The sequence below is a fragment of the Oryzias melastigma genome, linkage group LG4 (genome assembly GCF_002922805.2).
Source record: "Oryzias melastigma strain HK-1 linkage group LG4, ASM292280v2, whole genome shotgun sequence".
In the NCBI taxonomy this organism is placed as follows: Eukaryota; Metazoa; Chordata; class Actinopteri; order Beloniformes; family Adrianichthyidae; genus Oryzias; species Oryzias melastigma.
The window spans coordinates 8,073,668-8,086,815 of record NC_050515.1 but is presented as its reverse complement, the minus strand read 5'-3'; the positions used below and the strand labels follow the sequence as shown (position 1 = coordinate 8,086,815).

Here is a 13,148-nt window from a genome sequence, read left to right as displayed (position 1 = left end):
AACTAGTTTCACAGAACAAACAAAACTGTTTAGGGAAAGAGAAGAAGAATATTTGAAAGATGACGTCAAACCACTTTACGTAAGAGCAACGCAAAAAAAGTTTCTGTCTGTGTGTTGATGTTCTGTAATAACATGGAGAAAAGTTTTAAAAATGAGTAAAACGATTAAACAATTTATATAAATTATACAAACTTGTGTATAAATTAAAAAATAAGAATGGGACAATTTATGAACAATCATGACTTCATGATGTTGTTTTGATACTTTTTTATTTATTATTTTATGTCTATGTAAAAAATATATTGTATGTTTAATATGTAAAAATATAGTAACATATAGTAAAATTGTATGCAGACATTTTTACATATTTAAATATGCATAGAATCTAGTAAGATTGAGGATTGAAAAAAATGTTTCTCTCTTTTTTATCACTTTATTACTTTCTGTTAATTCTGTCTATTTTACTGTAATATTGTGTGTTTTAAACCAAAAGGAAATAAAATTCTTAAAGATTTGAGTTTTTAATTGAAGGACATTACTTCTAACACTGAAAGTTTTTACAAACTTTTTTTTAATCTTTATTAAAAGAAACATTTCTTGTGTCATTTCATCTCAATCAGATATTTTAAAATGGTTCACGTTCAAGATCTCAAAGAAATGTTGAAGTGCTGCAAATCTTACGATTTAGACCTGAAACAGAAAGAGCTCTGATCATTAAAGACAGATTTGGATACTGTCATGTCAGAAGAGTGTCCTTGGTCAATCTTTATTTGAAAAACAAACGCAGACGCCACCAGATAAACCAAATCTAATCATCACTAAATCAGAATCCCTGATTGATCAAAGATTGACCTCTTTTAACTTCAGTAAGGAGAGATCTTAGGAATAGGAATAACAAAGATGTATTTGTGATACATGAAATAGTCCATAGTGTTTTAACGGTTGAACTCTTTTATTCTAGTGGGATAAACTCAGACTATAGATGGAGAAACTCCAGAGCCTGATGGTGGTTGAGGGCCGGTCCATGACAGCATTGGTCCAGGTAGAGAAGGGGGCGGAGGAGGGCTGGGCAAACATGGCAAATATGTGGCCTGTTAATTAAACTGCCAAAAAGGAATTAATTAAAGTGAAATCCTTATTAAAGTTTTATTTTCCTTGCAATTATGGTGCCTACAAAAAAATACTTTTGTTTTAGGTGCAGAAAGTTGTTTGGCAGTCATGTGGTGTTGGAATATTTGTTGTTTTTCTAATGTTCAAGAGTGTTTTTGAGTCATTTTTTCCAGTTGTTCTACCAGAGAATAAACACAACATTTCTATAAGTTTGCTTTTTTTCCCTGACGGACATGAATCTGTTGGTTCAAATAGCACTAATATGAGAATAAAGCCATGCTTTTGAAACAAAAACTCCACAATGTTCTGTTTTTAAATGGATTTTCAGTCAAAATAATAACATGTTTTTTCCATACTTGACAAATGATAAAACAATTTTTAGCCCAAAATTTTAAAAAAAACTCCCCCACTCCTGGTTTAAAATGTAGAGAAATAATCAATAAAAAGCAGAGATTGTGATTGGCTGAGAGGAAAAGGGGATGGAATTTAGTGGTTGGGTTAGAGCCGAAGTGTCTAACTCATTCGACATGGAGCCCAAAATCCAAAATGCACCTTATGTCGCGGGCCCAACAGGATAAACATTTATTAAACAAACTAAAACTACATTTTCATTATTTTTTTTAAAACGTAACCTAATGGATTTTTTAAAACATTTACCTGAGGATCTGAGAGTTTCTGTCTCTGTGGAAACTTTTAACTGTAAATGGAAAATCTTTTCAACTTTCAAACTTTTTCACTGATATGTTATTAGTTATTCTGTTTTTGACATGTTTTTACGGATGTAAATTGATTGTATTGCACATGAATTTACTGCTTTTCTTTTGATTGCTTAAAATAAACTAATCTAATGTTGGACTTTTAAGTATTTTATGGCTTTTATTGTTTATCATTTTTTTGTATTTACCTTGTCTATCGTTTAATCTATGCAGAACTTCCTCACATTTTAGCCACAGCATTTCCTTTATTTCTATTTTTATGTTGTTTCTTTTATCTAATGTGTTTACGACTTTTATCCTATGTTTTTTCATTTGTTCAGCACCTTGTGTTCAACAGCATGTTGGTTAAAAGTGCTATATCAATAAAGTAATTGGTTGGTTGATTGATTAATTAAAAAATCTATTTTTTTTAATGTAGAATTGTTTGCATTTATTCACTTTCAAGCAGATTGAGTTTATTTAAACTCAGTGCCACATTCATTTATTCAAATATGTTTTTGTTTCTCAGAGATAAATCAAAATTAAGCATACATAGGCTTTAATGGTTTTAAATCATTAAATATTTGCTGTAAGTTTTATTAATTTATACATTGATTTTGCTATCAATAACTGCTAAATAAAACTAAAATTAAACGTGACTTGTCCTGGTTTCAATAAGTTTATTTCGGATGAGCTCTATTCTCAGATATCCACATCAGTCCATCTTTCTTTCAATTTTTCATCTTGTTTCTTCCACAATTCCACTTCCTCTTCCTCAGTTTGCTGTCTTTCACTGTGTATGTTGGCCGATGGTGACTGTTGTGTGAGCTCAGCGTACTGGAAAAGCTTAATCACTGGTTGCCATGGTGATGAACTTGGGTGTTGTTTACTAATTCATTCTCTTTTGTTCCATTCTGGGGGAATTTTTGGCATCTCCTGGCACTAAATGAAGATTTTATAGAGAAATATTAATGAACTTTGTTTATATTTTGCTTCTGCTGGACTATTTTAGTTCTACTCCTTTAGACTCAAGAACTTTTATTTTATTTTCCATTTTTTTTCAGCAGTTTATCCTCATTTTTTCTTTTTTTTTGCATTTATATTCAAGTGTTACGGCTGTGACACTGTGAAATTGGGGCGTAACACCTAATGTCTGGCTATCATTAAGTCGTCGTGTAGTCACTGTTTTTGACGTGAGAAATGTTCACATAGCTATGTCTTTTTTTATTTTTTATTTGTTTAAACTTCATCACACAGAGGCTGTAAATCCCACAGAGGCCGTTTCATAATCGCGTACCATCAGGGAAGCTGCTGTTTTCACCAACGTCTTGATTCATGGCTGAGCCTGCTTCCTGTTTGCAGACATGTGATGAGGACGTAACCTTCCCGGAGCTTCCCAGCACTGTGGGGCTGACTCCTGTTTTTAGAGTCAAAGAAAAACATTTTAAAGTAAAAGAAAGTGAAACTGTACGTTGATGGAACATGTTTTAGCCCTTTCTAGTTTTAGACAATTCAAACAATTTTGTATGTTTTTTTTCCCTTATTTTGTGATAAAGTTAATATCAGTGAAGTATGTTAAATATGAGAAAATATATTTGATAAGGAAAGGAATGTGTTACAGATGATTAGATTTGAAGGTTAAGGATTAGGATAAGTTAATCTTATCCTAATCCTTCAGATTTCTTTTTCCACAGAAACTTTTAAGACCCATTTCGATAACATATTTTGGGTTTTAACATGTTATTGAGGCAATTTTCGGATGATGAAGGACATTTATAAAGAAAATCAAGCTTAAAATTGCATTTCTGAGGATTTATTTATCTAAATTGTTGTAAATCAGGAGAAGATGGAGAAAATAAATGAAGTTTGTGTGTTTAATTTCATCTCTACAATCGGTTAAGATACAAAAATATAATCACATTTGTCAATAGTGATGTTTTATTGGGGAAAAAGTGTTATATTGTTTTAATAATTGACTGTATATTCTTGTGGGTCTCGGGATAACTTCCTGTCAGAATTGACAAACACCAGAGCTGAGAGGGTGATGGTGTAAGGACCAGACCATCGTTCCTGGTGGAGAACAGGGTGTAGGAGGACCTCTGTAGAGCGCAGAAATAAAAATCCAGGAGTTTAGAGGTAAAACATGATGGACAGCACAAAGCTCCTGAAGGAGACACAGAGAGTGAGTTTTGTACCAAAATGAGCTAAAAGAGAGTGAAGTAAGACGAAAGTCGTGGTGTGTTACAACCATAGAGGAGTAAGGTTTCCTACCGGACCAACCATGTGGTTTTCTAATAAAGAAGATGAAACCGTTTTCAAGGAATTTATTTGGTTTTGGAGGAGAAAATGAGGAAAGCAGGAGTGATGAAGAAGACTTAAAACCAGTTAGGAATGTGTTATCTGGGGCTCCATAAGGTCTGAACAACTTGTTCAATTTTTATCCAAGATAAATCTGACTTGTGATATTTATTTATTAGTCCTTGTCTCTTCCTTGAGTTTGACCTCACAGATCTGACAAGTCTCAGAAAAGCTCATTTGATTGGAGATTTAAAGATCTGTCCTGATTAAAATGGTGTTTATGACACTTTTTTGATGATACAAAGAAAATTAAGATTAAAATGGCATTTTATTATTTCTATATTTAAAAAAAAGAAGTGATATGTGTCATAGAAAGTAGTACAAGCTCTGTGGTTTGCTGTGAGGTTGTTTTTCTGTTTCATCAGATTCTGCATCTTTTTAATTTATTTGTGAAATTTTATATCCTGAAATATTATTTTCTATCTCAAATATTTCAGTATTTTTAATTTTGAGACTCAAAATTTTGATTTAGAAAGTCATATTAAAACATTTTAGAACATTTTGAGACAAACGTTGCTGCTTCCGTCTCACTGTCTGTGATTGTGACAGAACATTACAAGAAAACAAACAAAATCCTCATTCAAAGTTTCGAAGTGGCTGAAGCTTCAACATTTATTTCCAACAAAACAGAAAAAGATCAACAAAATGATAAATGTAAGTGAAATAGCCAACAGAAAGTCCTTGTATTGATCCAACATGTTCTGGTTGAAAACTTAATGTCGCCTTTTTTGTTTTTTTTACTAATCTGCAATTTGTTCAAATCATGTATGTTTATATTTATCTATCTATTATATTAAAGTATTTATGTTTTATTATTTATACACTTTTTTGAGGCAATTCCTGATAGTAAAATCCAGATTTCATTTTTTTAAGGGATATTCTCACAGAATAAACATCAAACAATACAAAAAAAAATAATTTCAAGTAGCACATTTTTCATTTTTTTAAATTACAAAAATAAAGAATGAACAGTTTTTATGTTTTATAGCAAATAAAAATGTACTGACAAAAAATATATTAATACAAACAAGGCAAAAAGACAAAAGAGAACAATTTAAATATCAGGTGAACCTCCACTGTTAACTGTTTACAAAGTTCTCAGGGTTTTTCCACGACTATTTATGTTTTTTTTTTGTTTTTTTTTTTTCAAAATAATTTAGACCTTTTTAGTGTTGAATTTGAGTGAGAACTATGCTAACGGTGAGCCTCTTTATTTGAACACAGCATTACATCCAGTAAATTCAATAGCTTGTTTTCATGATTAAAGTTATTCTTTTTTCTGCAGTACTACTAATTTAAATTACATTAAGACATGAATTGATGCCCAACATTAACAGTCACTTTTAAAAATCCACATTAATTTGGTGGTTTCTGCTCTCCTCTTCATGGACCAACTCCCACAAAAGCAGAACCACAACTTTTAGAATGAATCTTCAAACCCAACAGAAAAGCAGTAACATTTAATTTCTACTTTTTATTGTTTTATTTTGTTGCAACAAAGTTAAAATATTTAAAGACACATAATTATTGTGAGGGTTTTCATGAAGGGATTAGCCTAAAAAGTTCTCAGATGTGAAGATGTGTCTGAAAAACTAAACCTGAAGGAAAACATGAATAAAGTGACTTCATTGTTCTGCTCAATTAGATTTAATCCTTTTAGCCATTTTAATATTGTTTTAATATCTGAACCTATTAAATATTAAGCAATGCCTAAAGTTTACAAAATTTAGTTATAAACGTGACCCTCTACAGCTGAGAAAAACAGAAACAGGCTCATAATTTACAAAGTGGAGCCTGGAGAAAGGACGGTTTATCTCCATGTGTACAGCAGGCCTGATAACGCTCACTCCTCATCTATGCACACCCAGCTTTCAGCGCCTCCAAAGCCACGCCGAGGCGGTGCATTCCATACATGGCTGCCAGAACAAGCAGCAAGCCTGCCACCAGCAGAAGGATGTAGAAAAACGTCAGGAATCCCAGCAGATCTGTGTCCGAGGGCAGAAACCACACGTACACCCAGCCTCTGTGATGGTTGTGGTGGACGTATTCAGGCACCTGCTCTATTAGTAATATATCCAACAGGATTGTGGGAGCTGTGGAGGCGGGAGGAAGGGATACGGATGGTGTTGTGGCTTTTGAGGAGGTGGATTTTGAGAGTGGAGTGGTTGGAATAACATGGAGTGGCAGCAAAGACTTGTGCCGACGTGGTGTTGAGGAACTTCTGACTTGTTTTCTTGTTGAGGCCGGTGGAAGGGATACGGACCGCGTTGTGGCTCCTGAGGAGGTCGTTTTTGAGAGTGGGGTGGTTGGAATAACATCCATTGGTTGTAAAGACGTATGCATACGTGGTGTTGAGTAACTTGTGGTGCTTTCATGGGTTGTTTTCTCTGGTTCATAAAGAGGAGTTTGGGTTGTTCTTCCATCGCAGTTGGTGAATTCGTCGTCTTGTAGAGAGCTAACTTTGCGGAGCATGTGGTAGAGTGGACTATGACACAACACGTCGTCAATGTCTACAACAACGTGGGGGTTGTTCCTAATCCATCTAGCAATATCCCTAATCGGACAGTTGCAATCCCAAGGGTTTTCACTCAAGGTTAACGCCTTCAAAGCTGTATTTGATGAGAAGATGTCTCCGGGAAGTGACTTGAGGTTGTTATTTCTCAGATCCATGGCTGTCAGGTTTGTAAGATTCTGAAAGATGTCTCCAGGTAGGCTCCTCAGGCTGTTGTCGTTGAGTAGCAGTATGTTAACCGCGGTTAGTGAGGAGAAAATGTGAGGGTGAAGGTTATCGAGGTTGTTGTTCCGTAGCGAGAGCTTTTGGAGATGAGGAAGGCAGCAGAAAACATCAGGCGGCAACTCCCTCAGTCTGACGTTTAGATGGACGTTGAGTCGCAGGAGTCCGGACATGTTGGCGAACAAGTTTCCAGGAACGGTGGTGAGGTTGGTGGAGAAGAGATAAAACTCTCTCATGTCAGGCATGTGGCCCATCAGCTCATTGGGCAGAGAGAGGAGAGGGTTTTTGTAGATGGTGAGTTTGCTCAACTCCGGCATGTTGTAGAAACTTTTGTGTGGGACAGCCTGGAGTCGGTTCCCGGAAAGCGTCAGGGTTCTCAGCTTCGCGAGAGACCAGAACACTCGAGGTGCAAGGCTTCCGATCTGGTTCCCATGGAGGGTCAGCTCCTCTAGGTTGACGAGTTCGTCAAAGACCCCTTCTTCCAGACTCTCTAGCTCGTTGTTGTAAACCCTGAGCAGGCGGAGTTTACTCAAGGAGCGGAAGAGGTTTTTTGGGAACTTCTTGATGTTGTTCCTGCCGAGATTGAGGATAGTGAGGTTGGTCAGTCCGTCAAAAATACCTGCAGCAGGGCTAGTGAGCTTGTTACGGGTCAGGTCCAGAACCAGCAAGTCACCAAGACCTTCAAACATTTCAGGAGCAAGAGTTTCTAACTGGTTTCCATCCAGATAAATCTCCTCCACAGTGGTAAGTGGACTGAAGACTTGAGCAGGGAGCGTTGAGAGATCATTGGACGACAGCTTGACAGATTTAAGCTGAGGGGCGGCGAGGAAGGCTCGAGCGTGGACGGTGTGTAGATGGCTGTGAGTCAGACTGAAGCGCAGCAGGAGGTCCTGGTGAGCCAGACTCTGCTCCTTTATGATGTTCATGTTTGTGTCGTTGAGCTTCAGAGTGTAGGTGTGGAGCGGCAGGCTCGGCGGTGTGTCGGTGATGGTGTAACCACCACAGCGGACTTCACCCGGAGAGTCACACAAACAGCTAGTGGGGCACGCCGGGTTGGAGTGAAGGGGCGGGAATGTGAGGAAGAGGAGTGTCGTCCACAGTGAACCTGCACGATCGCAAAAGAATGAAAACAACAGGTCAATTCATGTTCGTAGAGTTCAGTTTATTTCACTCTGAACGTCTTTTCATCTGTTTGTAAAGTCATCTTTTAATTATGATTATACCACGCTCCAGTTAAATACTCGATTCTAATTGGCTGCTGGGTGTGGATTTAAAAAGTGATAATCCACAGTGATAATGCACACCTGAAAAAGAAGTTCTGGTCACACAGCCTAAATATTCTAGATCTTCCTTAAAACAAACTTTGGCTTCATAATTATGGACAAAAACAAGCGATAAGATGCTTTATTTAACCTATCATGATGATATCGCTTCCTGTGCCACAGAAGTTGAGGTTGTTGTTGGTTAACAAGTACTAAAAATTGATTGAATATTTCTTTCTTTTGTAAGTGACGATAATGTAAGTTCGATAATGCCCTTCAAAGTGTGCATTATCAGAAATTAAGACACTTTGCGGATGCGCCCGTTCTCCACTTCACGTCAGGCGATTTCTGGATGCGTTCATTTCTGATAATGCACACTTCTTTGGGCATTATCTCTTACTTATAACGTTTTTAGCCCCAGTTTGAAGCCAGACGTCAACTCGGACCAGAACAACATTGACGTACATGGATCTAGTTGTCTACAAGTGGGGCGGAGCATGGCCTTTGTGGTGTTTTTTGAACTACATTTTTTGTCTGCTCCTGATTTACAATTTAAAGAAAGATAAATTTAAAATGCTATTTTAAGCTTAATTTTATTTTCATTCATTCTACATTATCAGAGAAATGTCACAGAAACAAAAAAGTATTTTTTTTATTGGATTGAATTATTTAAATAATTATGTGTTTTATACAAATCAAATATTTTATAGATTTTTGAGAACATTTATTAATTTATGTATGAGAAAACCTGTCTTAAGGGCAAAATTATTGACTCACAAAGAGTTCTAAAACTTGTCAGAAGGGCCAGACCAGGAGCAGATGCACATTTTGATCAAATGAGCATAAAAAGACAAAAACGATACAAAAGAAACAGAAAGAGAAACTGCAGTTCGCCAGAAATCAATTAATTGATTGATTTTATACAGTTTAACCAACATCATCTTTTTTATATCTGTGGTTTTCAAACAATACTGCAGCTGATTAATCAATTTTCAATACATATAATATCTTTCACATAATCAATATGTTTCAAAAATAAGGTTATAGTTTTAAAAAATGCACATTTTTGGCTCTGCAATGAACTACTGAATTGTTTGAACCTTCATTTGCCCGTCAGTTGCTGAACTTGCTTCCAGCTACCTTTTCACTCTAAACGAAAAATATTGTGTTAAAAAAAAAAAGAATGGATTAAAAAAACAGGGTTTGAGGTATGATGGAATTTTTTTTGTTCTGAATGTCGAAGAAAAACAATAAAAAAGCGTGCACAATAATTAATGCTTTTATAATAATCACTTACATAATAATTTAAAAGAAATATTTACAAACTCTGTTATACAAATATTGTAATCAAGAAGTAAAAAATAGATGTTTTCAAAAAATATAAGTTTGCTTTTATATACATTTGTCAGACCAAATTAGTTATTGAATAACAATCTTTAAACACAAATCTAAACTTTTACAAATTTAAAACAATCAAATATTTTTATTCTTAAAAATCGAAGATAATTAAAACCTTAAAACGTGGTAAATATGTGACTCACCTCTGACGTAGGAATCCATCACGTCTGTTATCTGCTGTGCTCTGCACTAACGCTCTGCTGACTTAAAGAAATGAGCGCCGTCTGTCCGTCACGATGGCCCGCCCTCTCCTCCGTCAGCCTGTCAACACAGACATCGGATGTGTAGAATGAAGGGGATGACTTAACATCATTTTTATTATCCGGAATGTCTGCTATAATGTCTTAATCTCTAAAATCATACTAACAGATCGATGTTTCTGCCTAGTTTTTGTCATATTTGGGTGTTTGTTTTTGTACTTTCGAAGACAAATGTTTGAGACTTTTCTCCATAAAGTTTCTTTACTTAAAATTGGTGTAAGTTATTGTAAATTTAGGGGTTAGCACTTTATTTTTGAAGTGATGTTGAGTTTTTTTAATGATTTAGTGCACTATTTTTTCCCTTTTTTATGTGTTTTAATTTAATTATTAATTTAAAAATATATTTAAAATATGTTTTTATAAAAAAATAAATGTGAATAATAAAACATGATTTGGACATTCTTTGATTACAGGCTGGCGGCAAATTTGTCTACTTTTCCACATTTTATTTTTTTATATATTTCATAACAATTTGGGTGTGCCAAATTCGGCTCCATTTTGACGGACTCAGAGGTTGCCGTCTCATTTCCTGATGAAGTCTTATCTCCACAGTTTGGTCTCATCCTGCTCTGCTTCCAGTTAAAGAGATAAATGTTTTTTTTTTCTAAAGTAACAGAGAAACTCTTGTCTGACATTTGTGGCGGGAAGCAGCAGCTGGATAATTCCAGTATCCACATTTTTTTATTCTGCATGTGTCTGTGTTCACTTTTCATTTGTCGTAAAAAATGCTAAGGTGTGATGAAGATCTCCTCCATATTATTTTATTTTTTTTATGCCAAACTTTGATTATTTCAGATTTCCTAAATAAAGTCACCACAATCCTAAAAATGCAATTATTTTTTAATTTGCAACTGAAGCGATTTTTTTTTTTTGCTTTTCTTACTAAATAATAATAAAAAAAACGTTCAAAAAATAAAAAAATCTATACATTTTGGTGAAAACCAACGATTCCTTAAAAAATATTGTAATATGTCGTAGAAAATTGTTTTGAAAAGCATCAAAAAAATATTTTACAGCCTTAAAACAAGCAATCAGCACATAACAGACTATTTATTTTATTAGGCATTAAAATATTTTGAAGTATGACTTTAATAATTCAGTACATTTTTGATAAGTTTGACGCTTGTTTCATTCCACAACATGTTCTAGTCTATAAAAAGTCTGTCGACTAACGTGTTATTAGTCTACTCTGTCACTGATGAATGCGATCGCTGGGATAAGGTGCTTCATCCAAGCACATATTGACATATAGATCTTTAAGCTCAGCAAAAAACTGCAAATTTCCACTTAGTTGATGAACTCTGTATACGTGAGCTCCGACCCACCTCCGCCTTTCAACATCATTCAGGCCAAATGTCTCCTGCTAGTTTCTTTTTTTGTCAACACTATCACATTTTTCTGGCCTAATTTTGATCATTTTTCTTATTTTTCTTTTTAGATTAACCATTATATTCTCCTGACTACTACACAAAAAAATATTAGTCCAGTCAAATTCAAAAAACTACTTTCCCAGACTCTTAAACTTTCACATTTGGTTTCATTGAGAGCCTCAAATGTACTAAAGGGGTTAATTCAGTAGTTAAGGTTTAAAAATGTCCTCCACAGAAGACACATTTGTATTGGTTGTAATCAGGACACAAAGTGGGGCTAAAGTCTGGATTTAGATCGAGGTTGGTTGGTGGAAATATGATCGTCCAACTTTAAACCAGTTTGTGATCACATGTAGGCAAAACACGAAACAGCTCGTTAGCATTAGCATCTTGCTATGCTTCGTCGCGGTCACCAAATCGTCTCTTTTTCAGTTTTTACGACACTTTCTGTGGCTGCTAAAAGTCCAGCAGCTTTATCTTCCTGTTCTTAAAAATTGCCGAATGTACTCCTGATTTATCACCCTTAGCTGAGCGTTTCCTCTCAGTTAAGGGTGTAGACCGCTAGTGTATCATTGTGTAATTGTAGTGCGACAACTAGAAAAGCAACAACAATGGAGATTCATCCAGCAGCTCGTCTTTTACTTGCTTTACTTTTTGTACATCATGTAGAACAGGAATTTAATGTCTGAAAGAAGATTGTATACAGATGAAATAGCTAGCTTAGCGCTATATTGGTGCTTTCATATTTACAGTGACTCCGCCCCATCTGTCCCGTTCCTCTTTTCTATAGACCTACAACGGATGAGGGCCCTCCAGAGGTACGGTTCGGAACCGTTTCCATTTTACAATGGAAATGCTAAAAATACTGGACCAGTCTGAACCGGATCGCTCCAGAGAAACGAGGCTTTAAAGAGCCATTTGGTCCCATTTTACCATATTTAAAAAATATACTTCATTTAGATTTTTGTGGCCATGAGACATGTATTTATAAATGTATAAATATTTACAATAATTGAATTATAGTAATGGTAATGCAGCACCTTCAAGGTCCTTTCAAAATAAAATGCATCCTGTATCACGTAAGATTTTGTCGATTTGCAATTATATTTTAGAAATTTTAGGAGCAGAAAGTAGACAAGATGAGTTAAAGATGGGGGTTTTATAGTTTTAGATTGTGTTTTAAGTTTATTTTTTGTTCTTGTAACATCTTTCTTTCTTTCCTCAAAAGTTTTTGCCTTTTGCCAGATCACAATTTTAAATAATAATGTTGTTTTTAATCTGTCCTGCCTGGATAAATAAAGGTTAAATGAAAAAAATAATCAAAAATAAGAATCTGACCCTAAAATAAACCACTCTGACTACAGATCAAACCTCTTACCATCATTTTGTTCATGTTTTCTGACATTTTAGATGAATTGTGGAGCTCTCAAAGCCTCTAGTTTTAATTTGATGTCAGCAGTAGTTAAAAAAAATCTAAAAATACATGACAAAATGTTATTATTCAATTTTTTTAGATTCTTCTCCAACAAGAGGATGATAAAATAACCCCAGATCATGATTCTGCCCCCACAGGAAATGAGTGATCTCATCACATGATCATTTAAATTGTTCCAGAATCAAAACATTTGTGTTCTCTAAAGTAAAATCATCTGTTTCTCTGTTTTTCTCTCTTAAACAAGTGACGTTTTAAAGCCTTTGAATCCAGTCCAAAGCTGTCACAGGCGACCGCACCCTGGATGCTCTGACGGTTCTGTTTTGTGTTTCAAAGCACTTTCATTCTGGTTTCCCTGAAATCTCTCTAGCATGATTAACGCATTTGCACCGCACTGCCTTTGTTCGGGCTAAGCATGTGACTAAGCCTGCTCCAATAGATCCGACCAAATGCCCTTCGGTGTGCAGAAAGTCACACATCGCACTATCAACACCTTCATCCACACAAAACCAAATGACTACATGTATTC

At 35.2% G+C, this 13,148-nt stretch overlaps 1 protein-coding gene across 1 annotated transcript; it reads right to left on the bottom strand.

The window, feature by feature from the left end:
• Positions 1-5,310: 5,310 nt before the first annotated feature.
• LOC112150427 (platelet glycoprotein V) lies at positions 5,311-9,867 on the bottom strand. The gene is made up of 2 exons (XM_024278763.2): positions 9,701-9,867; positions 5,311-8,002 (listed from the first exon to the last, which is right to left on the bottom strand). The coding sequence occupies exons 1-2, from the start codon at positions 9,717-9,719 to the stop codon at positions 6,018-6,020; spliced, it is 2,004 nt and encodes a 667-aa protein (XP_024134531.1). The 5' UTR covers positions 9,720-9,867; the 3' UTR covers positions 5,311-6,017.
• Positions 9,868-13,148: the final 3,281 nt, after the last annotated feature.